The 18087-nt window shown below is 39.4% G+C and overlaps 2 protein-coding genes across 2 annotated transcripts; both read right to left on the bottom strand.

Annotated features, from left to right (window-relative positions):
* Positions 1–974: 974 nt before the first annotated feature.
* On the bottom strand, positions 975–5567 carry klhl23 (kelch-like family member 23). The gene is made up of 4 exons (XM_044215560.1): positions 5107–5567; positions 3698–4927; positions 1810–1962; positions 975–1730 (listed from the first exon to the last, which is right to left on the bottom strand). The coding sequence occupies exons 1-4, from the start codon at positions 5114–5116 to the stop codon at positions 1420–1422; spliced, it is 1704 nt and encodes a 567-aa protein (XP_044071495.1). The 5' UTR covers positions 5117–5567; the 3' UTR covers positions 975–1419.
* Positions 5568–6766: 1199 nt separating this feature from the next.
* phgdh (phosphoglycerate dehydrogenase) lies at positions 6767–14759 on the bottom strand. The gene is made up of 12 exons (XM_044217699.1): positions 14523–14759; positions 13168–13319; positions 13025–13090; positions 12890–12944; positions 12610–12708; positions 12352–12484; positions 12114–12262; positions 11832–11984; positions 10086–10224; positions 9703–9830; positions 9393–9615; positions 6767–7106 (listed from the first exon to the last, which is right to left on the bottom strand). Exons 1-12 carry the CDS (start codon positions 14658–14660, stop codon positions 6952–6954), a joined length of 1590 nt encoding a protein of 529 aa, XP_044073634.1. The 5' UTR covers positions 14661–14759; the 3' UTR covers positions 6767–6951.
* Positions 14760–18087: the final 3328 nt, after the last annotated feature.

The raw sequence follows: 18087 nt of genomic DNA, 5'->3' as shown, positions 1-18087 counted from the left end.
ACAGCAGTGAGACTGCAGTGGAAATAAAACATGTGCTGTCACTTATGATTTAGCTTTTGTTTCATTTGACAAATACCACAATGTATGTTATTTGTTCTCATTTCTTTCCTTTTTAAAATGTATTTATTGGTATGTTTATATGTTGTTTGTTTTTATTTCATTTTTATTTTATCTTTTTATTTATTTGTGTGTATGTGTGTCTTCTCACAGGTTTATAGGTGAAATTGTTTTGGTTTTTTTTGTTGTTGCCCTTTAAAAAGAGGGGTTACTGCTGTCATATACTGTATGCTCTGATCGAGGCTGCAACCCAAGTTTTGTCAGTCCATTAGTTGAAAATAAATTTAACAAAGTGATCAAACATGAGGTGACTCTTTCGCTGTTTTCACTAATGGAGTGCCGTCTTTTTTCTGCATTTGTTTTGGAGAAACAAACACATTGCAGTTCTCTTTTTGAGACACAACACCTAACTTAAATTCAGTGCAGAACAAGCGCACCTGTTTTCTCTTATGATCCCAAATAAAAAAAATTTAATATTAGATTTGTAACATATTTTTACACTTTTTAATCTGTTTATAAAGTTTTGTTTTTTTTAGCGTATTTTACATATTCCGTTTTTAGTTAATTCTTTTATAATCATACTTGTACGTCTTTTGATATTGCCTTGTTTCTTTTATATCTTGTCTTAATGATTTTTTAAGTCTAATGTAAAGCACTTTTAATTGCTTTGTTGTTGAAAGTTGCTATACAAATACCTTTTCCTTGCCTTTACACTACAAACAATATCAGTAAAACTCTAAATCCAAAACTCTTTACTTAAAAGCTGACAGTCTATACCCTAAATATATAACATCCAAAAGTTATAGGATGGAGCCAAACATACATCTCAATGTGACTGTTTACAAAAGATGTGATTAAACCTATATAGTCCAATGTTATATGGAACTCACTGATTAATTCAGACAGAAATCACATCATAAGGGTAGTGATTTATTTAATCAAGTAAGGTGGTACAGTTCTATTAAAAAAAGGAAAAGATTATTTGGAGTGCCCTAGTGCATCAGTAGTCTTTGGTGGATTCTGTGTATATGTAAAGTGCATCTGAATAATACTCAAATATGATCATCTTCTGGCAATTTTCAGCCGTTCCTTTCAATCTGTTAAAACACAAATACCCAAAAGTAAACTAAAATGCTACAGTAATTGTGAAGCTCCTGAGTTTTAAGTGAAATGCTTGTTCTTCATTAAATTCACAGTTTGGCAAATGTGTGGCTCTCCACAGGCAGTTATCCAGTGCAAAACATGAGCTAACTGGACATCTTGTGTGATAGTGTACCTGACATTTGAACACTTTGACAGAATACAGTTCACCATTTGATTCATTTGGCACCAAATGACAACATCTGTGATAAGGGTTTGATACTAAACACTGAAAACACAAACGCATCCATGTGATCTGACAGGGCTGGGAAGAGTCCCCACAATCTCCCAAGAGTTCAGCTGAGGGTCGTATTTCTCAATGCTCTGCAGATAAGTCCCTTTTGAGTAGGAGTAACCCCCTGTTACATAAATACAACCATTTATTACCGCTGCCCCACACTCCATCCTCCTCTCCTTCATCACTGATATTGGTCTCCATTCGTCTTTCTCTATGTCGTAGCAGTCTGCGATAGTTGTCTGTCCACCCACCAAATACAGCTTGTTGTGGAGAGACACAGAACACAGCCCGAACTCTGAAAACAGAGGATTTGAAATCAAAATACAGTATTCAGCATATTTTTTTATTCCCGTCCCTTCATCTTTTTCTCATACCTGGATGGGGAGTTATTGTAATGATACTCCACTCATTGACATCTGGCCTGTAGACTTGGATTTTTTCATAGGTGCAGTTTCCTCTGTACCCGTAGTGACCTCCTGTCACATAGATTTTATCTCCAATTACACAGGCAGTGGCGTTTCCTACACCTTCAAAGAAAACAGAGGTTATAGGTATCATTTGATCACTCACATCTCTAAACCTGCATTAATAGATTTTTTTTACCATTTGGGGGCAGCACAACAAGCTGTAAACACAACACTGACATATCATCACCTTTGAAGTTGATATGGCAAACTTGTTAGCAAACAGTTGCTTATTTACACATCCAGCTGATCCAGAGCAACGTTATCATTCATTTCATCAATGGGGTTGCTATTTGATAGCAGTGAGAGTAAACTAAAACAATAAAGTTGTGCGCCATCAAACCAAAACAATGAGCAGAAAGATGCTAAAATGCTCTGTAGATCTGAGGTAAACAGCAGAATGTGGTGATAATTCTCTGTGGGTTGGTCACTACGAGCAACCGCTTTCACATACAAGTAGTCATGTGATCGAGTATTTATATGAAAATACGGACTGGTGCAGCTTTAAGTTGTAAAAAATGTGAGAACAGGCATTATTTTTAACTTTTGATTCGTTTCTTCCAGGGCTTTCAGCTATATCTAGGTTCAGGAGACGATTCCGTTATGACAGCGGAACCATATCCATGACAACTGAGCAATTTTTTTTGTCAAACTGCTATTCCCAAGGTCAAGAATGAACCATAAAACTCTCTTTTTTGTGTGGTGTTTCCAATAAACTGCATGAACACATCCAGGTACATGAATACACTTTGACTTCAACTGAATCACTAATCAACAGCTGATACAAACAAAATTATATTTTCAGAAAAGCATTAATTTACTGAGATTCAAAGTGTATTCTTGACCTTGGAAACAGCAGTTGAGAAAACAAGTTTCATTTAGAAGCTGTTCAGGAGCTTTCAGTCAAATAACATGATCTTCATCAGCAGATGGAAGGTATAGACTGAACTCTGAAACTCTGAAGTCCTTAAAGTGCTCAGAAAAAATGGGAAGTTGAACATCTACAATGCCATGACAACCAGGGAAACTCCATTTGCTGATGAAGAACATGTGATTTGATCGAAAGCCAGTGGTGGAAAGTAACTAAGTATATTTATTCAAGCACTGTACTTAAGTACAATTTTGAGGTCTTTGTACTTTACTTAAGTTTATCCAATTTATGCTACTTTATACTTATACTCCACTACATTTCAGAGGGAAATATTGTATTTTTTACTTCACTACATTTATTTAACTGCTAAGGTTACTAGTTACTTAGATTTTAAAAACATATGATTGACGTATTAAATATGATGCACTGTTATAGATTAAAGCCCCACAAAACTAACAGGAGAGCCCCAGAAGTCCCGAATTTTGTTTTTATCTTGTTGCACACGATAATAACTTGTGTGTACAAATAATTATCTTGTGCATGAGATAAAAAATATATATTATCCTTTGGGACCTTGAAGCCTCCCTAATTCACAGTCTGAAAGGGGCCACTTTGCATTGTGAATATTTTTACTTTTGATACTTTTAGTACATTTTGCAGGTAATAGTTATGTACTTTTACTCAAGTAGAATTTCGAATGCAGGACTTTAACTTGTAACAGAGTATTTTTACACTATGGTATTGTTACTTTTACTGAAGGAAAGGATCTGAGTACTTCTTCCGTCACTGTCGAAAGCTCCAGAACAGCTACTAAATTGACCCTGTAGTGAGATTCGTTTCTCATCATTAATCTAGTCTTTGTTCTTCTGTTCATCGATGCATATAGGACACATCACTTTTTTAATATTATATTTATATTTTGCATACCTTGGATCATTTTGGCCACAGGGAACCATTTCTTTTTCAAGGGATCATAAAATTCTGTCTCTTGCTCTGGAGCTCCTCCGCTGTAGCCTCCGATGGCATAAATACAGCCGTGCAAAGCCACAGAGCAATGGTAGTATCTAGCTGTGATCATGGGGCAGCCCTCGGTCCATTCATCATAGTCACAGTTATATACTGAAACTGTGTCGAGAGCCTCAACAGTGTTTGTCCTGTAACCACCGGTCACATAGATATTTGCCCCAAGTAAACTGACACTGTAGCTCTCTCTTGCATGGTCAGGCATGTCTTTCCCTTGCACCCAGGTGTTGCTGATAGGATCCCATATGTGAACTTCACAAAGAGGATGCCAGTAGTATCCACCGATGACATACATGCTGGAAGACATTTTTCTGCTTACAGACATCTCTTTGCCATTGGACCTTAAAGCCTGAACGATCATAGATTTAAATTTCCCTTCACTGTTCAGCAAGCATTGTCTGTGCACATCTAAAGTAGCCTTGAAGGAAACCTCATCCATGTCCAGATGGATGGAGTGCAGCAAGTCTGCAGCATACTTAACGCGATTATCCAAGTCATGGGTTACCCATCTGGCTACAGCATCTATCAACACCTCATCCCTCTGCACAGTGAGCTTCTGGGCAGCCAAAACCGAGCTCATCTTCTCATGATCAAGTTCTAGGAACTCCTCCTGCAGAATGAGCTCCGTGAACCGGCTCAGCATCACCCTACGGGCCTCCCTCTCCAAGCCGGGACACAGGTGCAGCTCAGCAAAGGCGTGCATCCCCAGGCAGTTGTCCACATCCAGGAGGCGAATGAGAAACTCCTCACACGCTTGTTTCACGGAAATGAACTGCAGGAGGTCCGCAGCCTCCAGGAGGCTCTGCACGTTGCTCTCGGTGATGCATACCTGAGCTGTGTACACGTAGTTCACCAGAGCACCCAGAACCCCGCAGTCTACCCCGGTCAGTTTGATGACGCTGTTCGACCTCTCCCTCATGTCAGCTGTGAACATGACTTTGAAATAGGAGCTGCGGGCTGACAGCAGCGCCTTGTGGCAGTGAAACACCTGTCCGGACTCGCCACATTGTAGAGTCACGTCGGTAAACAGGCCGCTGATGTAGAAATGCCTGAGAGCATCCAGGAGCTCTGCTGGGTGGTCACCATCACAGAAGTCGTGTGTGTAGATTTCAGCTTGCAGATGTGACATCATATCTGGAGAAAACACACGATTATGTGTCCAGTTCCACAGCCTGCTGTATAGAAAAGCAAAGCAAAATCGTGGTGGCATATTCCCATTAATAATTAACTGCAGTCTTATGCAGATGCCCCTTTATTCACCCTATTACTCATTAACAGAAGGCCACACTCAGCCAGAGAAACTATAGGCTTACCTCTCATCATCTTTCTATGAGTAACCCGTGCTGTTCACTGACACTCGGCAGTGTCCTGTCTTTGAACGCCCCTCTCCAAAACACAGGAACCTCAATTTAGCTCCCGCAGGACGGTCGCAGGCAGCTCTATCCTATTTTGGTATATTTGTGTGCAGCGGCCATCCCCCAACCCCCTCCTCCTCCTCTCCTGCAGCAAGTCTCCAACAGCAGGTCCTTGACAAATCTAAGCAATCACTCAGAGGAATCACCCAACACCGCTATTTTCTCTCGGAGCCTAAATATAGCCCCTCCATCCACAGTCTCGTGATGCGCTCATGGACGGCGCATGAGTGTACCCAACAGGCAGGAGAAGCGTCACTGGCAGAATACAAATCTTATACAAATGAGCATCGCCTTCAGTGCAGCACAAGAAGAAGCCATTGCACTATTCACCATTCATGCCCCCCTCCCTCATTCTTGTCGTTGCCATGACATTTTGAACCCAGTTCCAGTGTGACCAAGGCTTTACCTAATCCTAACAAGGATTAACGGCACAGTGCACAATATTGATTCCTGCACAAGATCTCCCAGATATGAGTACATGAGCTGGTTTGCGCTCGTTTTACAGAACATTTACATGAAATTCAAACGCACGGGGGTATAAACAGTCTTGAAATACTTCACCTAATGCATAAAACAGTGGTGGAAAACGTTTTTCAAAGGCTTTACTAAAAGGTAATTATTTCAAGTCACGCAGTTAAAATAGGACTTAAGTATTAGTCAAATTAATTTTTAATGTCAAGAACAGTCGTATTGAAGAATGGCCCATTTCAGAGGTGCACATTTGTATACAGTGTTTTACAAATTGTTCATGTTTGTGGTCTATGTTGCATTAGGTCTTACATACTGTAGGGTTAAGAAGAAATACCTAAGTGGCAATACCACAGTGTAGAAATACTGTTACAAGTAAATACTCATTATGCTGAATGGCCCATTTCAGAATATTATATTACTGGATTAGCCTATAAATATTGATGCATTTATATTCAAGCATCACTAATGTTGCTGGTGTAAGTGGGATTAATTTAAACTTATATATAATATTAATATAAACGTATTATATACTGTTGGGTGACTTAATCCATCACAATACATCATAATTTATTAGTTGATTTCTATTTTGTATTAATATTCTGAATCTGCAAAGTAAAGTTGTCAAATAAATGTAGTGGAGTGAAAAGTATAATATTGGCTTCCAAAATGTAGTGCAGTATAAGTAGAAAGTGACATAAAGAAGTATTAAGTACCTCAAAATTGTACTTAAGTACAATACTTGAGTAAATGTCCTTAATTACATTCTACTACTACTGTTGCATAGTTTTTCCAGACATGCATCATATTTTATGAACTTGTTTCACATGAAATATCTGCACAATAACCAGTTGGCAATTAAACTGAGATATTATGTACACCTGTAAAATGTAATGTGATCCAATACTACTTGCTTAATAAGAGAATGGTGTAGTACACATGTGAAAGTGTAAGCTCATTGAATAAAAACACTCAACTGCCAGTACTTTAAACTTGTTCTTACACTGTTTTACAAGTGTACTTTATTTTACAGCTCTGCTCTAAAAAGGTAAAAAAAAAACCAAAAAAAAAACTGAACAGCACACGACACTGAAACGTTTAATTTAGTTTTACTTCAACAAAGTGCATGTAAAGCATCTAAACACAGGAATGTTATCAAAATGCAAGATTTAAACTGCAAGTGTTCAACTTCTAAACAAGTTGTTAGTTGTAAACGTTAAGATGGTAGACACTCTTGAGAATGTTAAGATTTTCAGATGGCGTTGCTGCTGTCATTTAAATGCTGAGCTGTGCTGCCTCCTTAACCAAAGGATTCAAGGCACTGAGGTCTCGCAGGAGAGAGGACACCCCCACACAATACCACAGATCCCCAGTGCGGTCTGCAGGAGCACTGAAGGACTCAATCTCCACTCCCTCTGTGGCCAGACGTCCTAAACAAAGAACAATCAAAGAGAAAATAGGTGTGATTTTAAAGCAAACACTTCAATTTAGTCCTTAGAAGTCATAAATTAATACCATCTTTCATACAAGTCAAAAATCAACAGTGGAAAAATAAAATCTGGTTCACAGTTTTTTCCTTGCTTTATTTTGAAATTACTCACACCATTAACCACTTAAACCCTTATGATCACCTAAATCTCCCCTTCAGATGCTTCAAAGTTACATTTTGCCCAACATCACATACAATACTGTATCTGCCCGTTCCACTGCTTCACTGACACTACATTCGGTCTTTGAGGAGGCTGATAGGCTGTATATCTACAGGAATAATGTGCGTTGTAATATTTACTCCATTAAAAGAGAGTAGACTTTAAATTCAAGTTTGAAGAAAATTTGTTTGAAAAATATCTTGTCAAAACCAAAAAATTAAAAAAGAACATACATGCATATTAAAACCACAAGTGTGGGTTTAAATTGCATATTACATCTCACTTATCTAGAAGCCAAAGACTTTAGTTGCACAGTTGAGAACAGGTATTCTTCCTCTGGCCACCGAGGTAAGCAGATTCAGAAATAAACAGGCGGAAAACAAAATGATTTAGTTGTGTGAATCCCATTTCCTTGTGTACAGTACATACTGTGCATATACACACTACATACACTGTGATGATTTAAGAGTATCAATTTTCCATGAAATGGCTCAACAAATATTCTGGTGTACAGAAGATCAGAAATAGGAATGGTTGAATTCTGATGTGTTTAAGTTTGCTAACATTGTCTCAGAAGCCTGGAAAAGAAGGGAAGACGGGTTATTTAAAGCTAGAGTGCGGGACTTTGACATATAAATGAACGTCCGTTACATTCAAGCCCTTGCTGAACGAGTTCACACAATGCTCATTAAGCCTATCACCGCCAGGTAAATCTCTCTGTATTTCCAGGTCCATTGAAGAGAATGTTTATTATTGAGCATTGTTTATTTTGTTTATTATGATTGTACAGTTTGTGTTAATGTGCTTTGGCAACGTTGTCTTGTATGCAGTCATGCCAATAAAGCCACTTGAATTGAAACTGAATGGAGATGACACAACTCTCTCTCTACATGGCTCTGGAGTAACCGTGGCGACGGAGTAGACTACAGCAGCTAGGAGTAAAACCTAAGAAGCGTCCAAGAAAAGTGTCGGATGCTCCAGAAAAAAAGAAAAAAAGAAACTCAGCATTCAGAGTAAGGATTATTGTCAAAAGAAAGTGATTGACAGCGAGGACAAACAGGGATAACCATTGGTGTAGCTTTAGCTTTTCCTTGTTGGAGAGCGCTGAGAGAAGGGACTGAGGGCAGACAGTCATGTTACTGCTCTTGGAAGGGTTGGTAAAATATTTGGAGTAGGCTATATAGCTATTACATTTACTCTACCTAAATAATGGATTACTGTCTTGGAACTGTGAAATTTTCTGTATTTTTGTAAATATTTCTGAACACAAGCCTGGGTGAGCTCACCTGTAGGCATACATAATAAGCACGTGGCATCGACAGTGTTGGTGTAATTACTCTCACTGCCAGAAGGGAGAGACAAAAGTTCCACACTCCAGCTTTAAGTATTAAATCTAACTTTTCCAGTATTATGTGTAGTATTAAGATGTATTGTCAGAGATTTTTGAATTTTGTTGTAGACATGAAAATCTCATCAAAATTATTCAAAATGCTTCTTTATTTTTGGAAATTTTTGTAGTATTGTTTGAAAATGAACGCGTCACCTTCTGTATCTGGCTCATATGATTTTGTGATGACCATGCAAGCTGGGCATAGTTGTATGCATAACACAATCATGAAAGTGTCCTTTATTCATACTTCACAGTTTGAAGTGAAATGCTTGAATACAGAATGCCATTTATGAAGGTGCATTATTACATTCAATTAAATTAATTAAACCCTAAAAAGGTCTATTTAGTGTGTTGTTGATGCCAAAATTGGTGACACACTGTATGATGGATTTCTGCTGGTTTCTTTAAAATTTTCAGGCTTGAAAGAGGACTTGACTCTAATTTTGACTAAGACTGCTGATGTGTTTGTTTTGTATTTTATGTTTTACATAGCTGAAACTTTGTACCATCAGTTGACAGCATGTTTGCCCTGCTTAAAGATCCAACTAGAGTGTGTTGATACAGAGACAAACTAGTTGTAGCTATCAGTTATGGCTTTATTCTAACAACTTCAGTGTTATAGGAGTGATTTCCCCCTAAACATTACCAGGCAATTGCATCATTTTAAAGTTTCTTACCAGCCACTGAGGATAGGAGCTGAGGATTTGCGGAGGCCTTGAAGAACAGCAGATTTCCAGCGAGAGAGACCGGCTGTCTGAACACACTGTCGCTCAGCTCCAGCAGGACTGGCACGCCACCTTGAACTGAACCACTGGCTTTGTAGCTGCAGCCACTGGCCACGATCTCCACCTTACACACACCGCTGGCAGCCCCGTCCGACGCACAGTGGGTCTGGTTTACCTGCAGAGTAATCCACATGTATTATTTTCTAAAGACACACGCTCGTTATTGTCATGTGGCATTTGCCAGAATGAGTTAATGGCGTACCGTGATTCCAGACTCCTTGGCTAGGCTCAGTACATTGATGAAGTTCGGGCAACAGCCAGATTCATGATTCAGCAGTCCAACCAGTACTGATGAAGTCATGTAATCAGTGGAGGACTTCATGCAATCCCCTGGTTTGAAGAAAACAGTACATAGTGTTAACTGCCACTTCTAGGAAGTGAAACATTTTTAAGAATATTAGTTTATGGTTTTTCTAGCATAAAATGCATCTTCATTATTTACTAAAATAGCTTATGTATCTTATCAAATACAGTTTCACAATCATACCACCAGAGGGAGAAAAAAATCCACTTTACAATATTATCTCCCTACAATATGACCCCCCTTCTTCCGGTTACACAAACTGGTTAGACCAGTAGTTTTACCTTGAGTAGTGATTTGGACGTGGCTGAACGGTTTCTTAGAAGCAGTGCATGATTGCAGCACAGCTCCGACAGCTTCTCCGAGTTTGATCAGTTGGTGAGATTCCTGGGAGAACGTGCTGGCCAAAACCTGTGCGTTCACCTACAAAAAGGAGAAGGGGATCAGAGTGCTTTCGTAAACTGAATGTGATCACACATTTTGAAAACAAATGCTCCACATCTCACCACCTCTGGCTGACTCAATATTCAATAAGTCCCTATCATTTGCGGTAATGACTCAGCTTTGTACATGGGGCGCACGCTCTACCGGCACCCCAAGTCCTTCTCATTTTAATGAAATGCTAACAGAAGACTGAGTGGTCCCCCCGATTCTCAGTGTTATCATCATACCAAATAAGCATTTGAGACCCATATTAAAGCCTTGATGGAGCCCTTTCTCACCTCTGAATTTCTTCAATCCACCATCATCAGTTTCCAGTAGATATCCATTTTCATGTCAAATTTGTTTTGTTTACTTAATTGATCATATAACCAGTTTTTGTTACTGTCTGTCAGTCCATTTGATATTTCCTCATGTTGATGCCTTTTGTCTACTTTCAGACTTTGAGTCTGATCTAGATCTGTAATTCTGTCTCTGAACTCAGTCAGCCACGTGTATACATGTTTTCATACCTGTTGTAGTTATTGAATGAAAACATACCTGCTTCTGGAATTACTGTACATGGCATTGTTGTGACACATGGTAAACTATGCTGAGTCCAATAGATGACGATGCATTTCAGAACACAGACTGACCTGAATATACGACTTGACACAGAAATGTATTTCAAGTTCACTTTAATGTTAGGGTGTCTAAATTGTGCATTATTTCCCAAAGCATAGTCTGAAAAACTATGGACTTTGTGGGAAGTATGACAATGGACTTGTCCAGAGAGACAGCTCCATCTTAGACTTATCAGATGTGTGTGTTAAAGTCTGAGAGTCTGTTAGGTTGAACTATTTTAGTGACTCCAGTGACCTAATGCACCCATTTTGTTGGCTAATCTTGTATAAATGTGGTAGATGTCTCCACACTGTTGTCTGAAGCTTCTGCACATATCGCATATTCCAAAATACTAAGTAATAGGTAAGATAGTAATGATTTATTTGAGATAGAATGAGCTGTAAATTGGGTTTGATAGAGGATGATGTTGCTGACACATAAATGAGCTCATCTTAGAAGCTGAAACAAAAAACATACAAAAATCAAGTCCACCAAACCTGGTCATGTTGTCATTGGACGCTTTTAAAGTTCAAGTTAAATGAAGCTTTGGCTCCAAAAGTGATTGTCACATGCATTAACTACTGCATCGTGAGCTTCGGTTACATACCATGGCCTTGTCATAGTTAGGACTACTCAGACAGTGAAAACAGTTGTATAATGTTCTCTGTGGCTTTTAGACAGAAAGCCGGAATTATAAACTGGAGTTTGAAAGACATTGGCATTTACCGGGCATGAAGGGTCTAATAAAAAGATGCAGTGTAGGATTCAGTTATTTTTGGAGCTTTACCCATTTTAGGGACTAGAGGCCAGAATATCTCAGGATCTGCTGCATTGCTTTTGATCACTATTTTTAATAATTTGCCAACTTTATGGAAGTGCAGTACTAAATCGCTGGAGTGCCCCTTTAACATGTTTTGCAACAACAAAACTCAACGACTGAGAGGTCATTTGTTTGAAAAGGTATAAGAACACGGAGCAGAACTTACAGCTCCAATCAGCTTCTTGCCCATCACCATGTCCACAATCTGCAGAGCGACGTCCTCCCCACAACGGGCCTGAGCCTCCTTTGTACTGGCTCCCAGGTGAGGACAGCTGATGACATTAGGATGGTCGACCAATGACTGGTTATTAGGAGGCTCCTGCGGCCAAACAAACACAAAGTAAGACCTCTTTTTTGAGTGATTAAAGACACAATTTGATACAAACTGCTATAGTTACATACAGTAGTACAGAGTTATTTGTGAGAGGACATGCTCCAATAATCTTGCCTCAACAAAGACATCAAGCCCTGCTCCTCCACACTGTCCGGACTCCAAAGCTCTGAGGAGAGCGTCCTCGTCGATGATGCCCCCACGTGCACAGTTCACGACCTTCACTCCTTTCTTGCATTTAGCAAATGATTCATCATTAAGCAAACCTTTGGGGGGGGAAAAAAAGATACAATTGAAAAAGAAACTCCACAACTTAGGATAGCAATATAGTCAGGAGAACCTCAGTGAAACTCACCAACAGTAGAGGGCATTAGGGGAGTGTGGACAGTAATATAGTCACACTGGGGCCAAAGCTGCTCCAGAGACATCTGCTCCACCCCCCAGCTGGATGACACCTCAGGAGGAGTGATTGGATCATAGCCGATAGTCTAAGAAGAGCGAGAGAGAAAAAACAACAACTTATCTTGCCATGTTTGTTTCATCTAAATATTAAAGTGAAATGAACTGAGAAATGTGAGCACTCAGTCTTGTCATGTATAATCTGTTTACTTACCTTCATGCCAAATGATTGCATTCTTGAGGCGACTTCCTTTCCTATTCTTCCAAGTCCAACTATTCCGAGTACCTTGCCATACAGCTCTGCGCCCATGAACTGTAAAATGAGAAACAAACAAAACAATGACCCTGTCTACGAAATCCAAAACTGCACAGATCCAGATGTCACATCTGATTAGTGATGACTCGCTGAACAATGGAGCCGACCATGCAACAGTAATCGCTTTGTGTGGCAACTGCAAACAGTCACAGGGGGCAAAATAAAAATCTCTGCTTACCTTTTTGCGATCCCACTTCCCTTGTTTCATCGACATTGCAGCTTGAGGCACATTTCTGTAAACAGAACGACAGTTACAGTCCTTCAGTGCAATTAAAGACTGAGCACGTTGTCATAAAAACATGACTCATCTTGCCTTGAGAGGCTCATCAGCAGGGCACATGTCAGCTCGGCGGCACTGATCGTGTTACCGCTTGGCGTGCTGGAGAAAACAGTCTACAGTTAATGGACAGTACATTATATATTGGAACCAAATTTGCGCGTAGACTGGAGACTTACTTCATTACAATAATACCCTTTTTGGTGGCGGCATCAACATCCACATTGTCCACACCAGTCCCAGCTCTCCCAATGATTTTGAGATTACTAGCAGCATTGATGACGTCAGCTGTTACCTTCGTTGCAGATCTAACTACAAGGCCATCGTAGTCCTAGGATGGTGAGAAAAGCACATGGCTGATCTCATGGTGTTTTATATCTGCGGTGAATCTACTCAAGGCTATATTACCAACCATGCAAAGTGGCAAATTGCTCTGAGGCCCCAAACCTTCAGTGGCCCCTAAACCCACAGATTCACTGTGTGTCAGTTATTTTGTGGTACTTTGATCAATGCAAAGTTTTTGGTAATTTTTTTCTGGCCCCATCTTCTATTAGAGCATTGTGTCAAAGATGTAGTTTTAATACTTGAAATGGTTTCAGTGAAAGTGTACATAGTTAAATGAATGTGTGTCTACTCCTGTTCTTGCAACCTACGGGTGCTTTTAAACCTGACCTGTATGGTTCGGTTAAAATAACTCTGGTGTGATTTTGTAACCATGGTAACGTGTAAGTGCATCAGTTAGCGAGTGTGGAGATTTTCCCTCATATGTGGGAGTTAAAACAGGTTCATTTTAAAAAGCGAGTGAATCGTAGCGACAACACAGTAACTATACTCCAGTATTATGAATGGTACAAAATGCATCTTTGCAGGTAGGAACACTGTGTGGTTTCTGAGACTCAATGGGTTGGGGTAACCAGAGAAGGGGTTAAAAAAGGGGGGGCCCACAGCTCACTTTTGCCCCAGGGCCTAGCAGTGGGTTAGTCCAGCCCTGAATCTGCTGCAAAACACTGCAATGCATTCAGTCTGTATGAAAACAGTCTCATTGCAACCCCATTGTTCCTAATCTGACAAAGCTAAGCTGTACAAAAGGCAAATATTTGTTTCTGTCCCATGCAACAGCCTCTGCATTAAGCTGATAAAAGCTGCCACGCTGCTGTATGTGGCACTTGGAAGGAAAGTGATGAGAACCGGCAAAGTGAGGGATGAGTTGCATCAGCCTCCCAAAGGGCGGTACGAACAATCAGTTCTCACACCTCAGCCGTCAAAAGAGGAAAGGCGTGGGTAACGCTGCCGAAAATTAAACTGCACTCACCTTACATACAAGTTTGTATGGAGAAAAAAAAGCGCAGGTGCTACTTGGTTTTTGCCTTTTAACATACTTTCCCCAAGACCTGTGCACGCGAGCCTTTAAAATGATGCTAGCTAAAGCGACTAAACTCTTCAACAAGATTGGAAAACATGTCGCGTAGAAAACAAACCACACTCGGTGCATGTGAAAGCAGTTATGTAAGTTAATACAGCGGGCCAACCTTACCTTAATCTCCGCCATTAATTCATCCCTTTTCATATTCTGTTTTTCCGTGACTCGGATGCCATTTTCCTCCAGAATCGCCTTGCAGCGGGGGTCAACACTTTCACTGATTAAAACCGTCTTGATGGGGATCGGGGCCATCTTGAGGCTTTCTCTGCTTGTAGCTCGTTGGTGGGCAACTGGAGTTGGACCGTCGGATGCCTACATAAAGTGATGGACACGGGAAGTTTTTTTTCCCTCTGTTGGTTTTGAATGGTTATCTCGGATTTAAGACAGCCCCCTTTCAAAGTAAAACCCGCCTCTCGTACATATTCTGCTCTGACGTAACATAATCCTCCAGGACACCAGTTTAATGCCGAGGCCAGTTTGATGTGTTTATCAGGCCATCAACAGTGGTGGAAGGAGTATACACAGTTTGTACTTTTATAAAAAATAGCAATATCACAAGCAGGCCTGCTCCTCGCTGCAAGTAGAAGCCCTGCATTCAAAGTGTAGAAGTAGTATCAGCAAAAATGTGCTTAAAATATCAAAAATAAAAGTACTCATTATGCAGGGAATCGCCTCTGTCAGCGTTATATTATTATTTACTATAATAATGGATTATTATTACTGATGCATTAACATGGGGAGCTCATTTTAATGACTTTCTTTGTATTTTACAGATAGCAATACCTGTGGTGGAGCGACCTTAAGTACAAATTCAAGGTACTTGTACTTTGGTATGTCTATTTTATGCAACTTTATACTATTACTGCATTACATCGCAGAAGCAAATATTGTACTTTTTACTCCACTATATTTGTCTGACAGCTGTAGTTACTTTTCAGATAACAATTTTTCATACCCTTCATGTGCACTTAAAACCATGTTTTGGTGATTTTGAATTGGAATGTTTCTGATGAACCTGAAGGATGAAGTGTTTCCTTTATGGGTTGAGAAAATTCTCCAACTTCTAAACTAAATAAACAATAAAAAAACAACCTTGGATTAGCTGGAAAATGGGTCACAAAGCTGAAAACAGGGCTGTTTTTCTGAGCTCATGAAAAGTTGACTTTTTAGAGATACGTTGTTCTCACAGGGCAGCGACGCTACAAACATATGATGATCTTATAGAATATGATACATTGCTGTAGATTAAACTACCCAACAGTATATAAAGTAGTTCAAATTAGCTCAACCTTAAACATCTACAGCAGTAAAATGCAACATACACATGAATGCAGCTGTAATATTATTCCAGAAACATCAGATATAGTAAAACAATGAGTACTTTTACTTCTGATACTTACATTATTCTGATAATACTTACGTACTTTACCTTAAGTAATGATTTGAATGCAGGACTTTTACTTGTAGTGGATTACAGTGTGGTATTAGAACTTTTACTTATGTAAAGGATCTGAATAGGCTACTTCTTCCACCACTGAGCAATGCATCATATTTTATATACTCATCATATGTTTAGTATGTTAACTAGTGACTATAGCTGTCATATAAATGTAGCTGAGTAAAAAATGCTATATTTATCACTGAAATGCAATGGAACAGAAGTATTAAGAAACATGAAATGGAAATACTTAAGTAAAATCAAGTATGTAAGACAATGAAAAAGAACCATATCCTCTAATAATATAATAATTCTAATCCTCCAAGGAATATCAAACTTGTTCACATCTTCCTTCATTTACAGTAGATCAGGTCAGGTGAGTCCATTTTTTTCTGTCTTAATTTAAGAGACGCTGTTCATCACCTGACTCATTAGGCTGCACATGACAGCCCCCTTAGCTTAGGGTCAGCGCAGTAATTTGACCTAACTGTCACAGTCATACTATTGTATCTGCTTTTAACACGAGATTTTAAAACACATGTAATTTGTTTGTGTGCAGAATCCGTATGAGTGTCAGTACAGTATATCTGTGTGAGTCAGCTGTGATGGGCTGTTTCCCTGCCTTCATTACCCTGAACAGGAGGAGAACAGGAAAGACAAAGAATATCTGGAGTCAAATATGAACCTTTAGGAGTTCTGCTACTCTGCTATAAACCAGAATCTTTTGTCATGTCACTTAGTTCACATACTTTTTTTTTCCTGTAATACAACCCAGCTCCCAGTTAATTTAGGAGTATGCAACAAGAAAGCACAAAACTTAAATAATGAAGGTCTTAAAACTAAATTTTCTTCACGACATGGTCTCAAATTAAGTGATAAAGCTTAAATCATAAGGACTTCATCGTGCAAGTTCATACTGTACTTTAGTGGTGCACATTTCAATTAAATTAGCACAAATTTAATTGAACACACAGTGGGAATGTAGCTTTTGGGGCCAGTTGCATATTCTGTAAATTTAATGATTCAGACCCATTATCTTCTACAGTATACAGAGACCCAGGTTTCTGACACTGGGTTCAATATTGTGCTCCAAAATGCCTTGGTAACCTCCTGAGTTCATGGTGCAGTTTCCAGATTCAGTGCAATCAGAGCCAGAAGCTGCAAAGTAACCCTAAAACTTGCTTTTCCTCTTCCATGTTTGACTGTCGCGATGCCGTTCTTTTCTTTAAAGGCTTCATGTTGTTTTCCGTTAACAAACAAAGAGATGATGCAATTTACCAAAGTCGGGCTTTCGAATGCCTCCATCACCCAGCAGCTGGATCCTCTGTGGTCTCACACACCACAGAGCCCCTTTTGAGTGAATCTGTGACTGATGGTGCAAGATGAAACTGTCTCAAGGTTAGCTTTTATATCCACATTTAGCATCCACATCCAGAGAGGTTGGCTCCAGTGCCATGGGCCTTCTTGTCATAGTAGCAAAAGCACAGGTGTTACTAATAACTAATAATACTCTGTTCTATTCAAGTGTCCCATTAAGCTGTGACAGCGAGCCAGCATGCACGGCACCAGGACCCTTAAACTGAAGCAGCTAAATGGAATTCAGCCGTATTTGATTTTATTATTTACACCTGTGCTTTTCCTATTGTGACATTTTAAAATGTCTCGTGAAAAAGGCTTATTGTGTAGATGGTGGGCACAGGAACAGGTCTGTGGAAATGGACTTGTAGCCGTGGGATTGTCCACGCTCTGCTGCAATCTTGCCTGACGTCCTCTGACAATTATCTGCTTTTCTTTCTTCTTTCCATGTTCAGCTTGATAGACACAGAATCAGCAGTTCTCTATTTAAACTAGTTGAATTATATTTATATTACAAACACCTGCAACTCAACAGGTTACAAATGAAAGGAATCCAGTTATGTCTTAAAACCATTAAAAGGTGGCAGTAATATTGTGACCTGCGCTGACTCTTGAATCCCTTGCAGGATTTTTGTTTGGCAAAAGATTTTTTTCCTTATTTTTTGTAGGTATTTTGTTTTGTTCAATAGCAAACCAAAGAAATATACTTGTAGAAATATTGCATTATTTGAAAAATAAAATAGTGCAAAGGTGGCAACATTTTTGGTCAGGACTGTATGGGAGCATTTCACATAAAATCAGAAGAATGAAATGAAGGTGTGTGTGGCGTTACATTCAAACAGGGATAACTTTGGGGGCACACGGCGCCACCTGTCGTCCATCAGC

The sequence above is a fragment of the Siniperca chuatsi genome, linkage group LG12 (assembly GCF_020085105.1).
Source record: "Siniperca chuatsi isolate FFG_IHB_CAS linkage group LG12, ASM2008510v1, whole genome shotgun sequence".
Taxonomy (NCBI): Eukaryota; Metazoa; Chordata; class Actinopteri; order Centrarchiformes; family Sinipercidae; genus Siniperca; species Siniperca chuatsi.
This window is presented reverse-complemented; position numbering and strand designations above follow the sequence as displayed.

Bases quoted from the DNA above. Each gene is read 5' to 3' on its own strand.
- klhl23 (XM_044215560.1), bottom strand. The intron at 1,963-3,697 runs GTATGCAAAATA...TTTTCTTTGAAG, and splicing joins TGTGGCCAAAATGATCCAAG to GTGTAGGAAACGCCACTGCC. The intron at 1,731-1,809 runs GTATGAGAAAAA...CTCTGTTTTCAG, and splicing joins TACAATAACTCCCCATCCAG to AGTTCGGGCTGTGTTCTGTG.
- phgdh (XM_044217699.1), bottom strand. From the start codon at position 14,660: ATGGCCCCGATCCCCATCAAGACGGTTTTAATCAGTGAAAGTGTTGAC. The intron at 13,320-14,522 runs GTAAGGTTGGCC...TCACCATCCTAG, and splicing joins AATTAATGGCGGAGATTAAG to GACTACGATGGCCTTGTAGT. The intron at 9,831-10,085 runs GTAAAACTACTG...TCTTCAAACCAG, and splicing joins CGTCCAAATCACTACTCAAG to GGGATTGCATGAAGTCCTCC.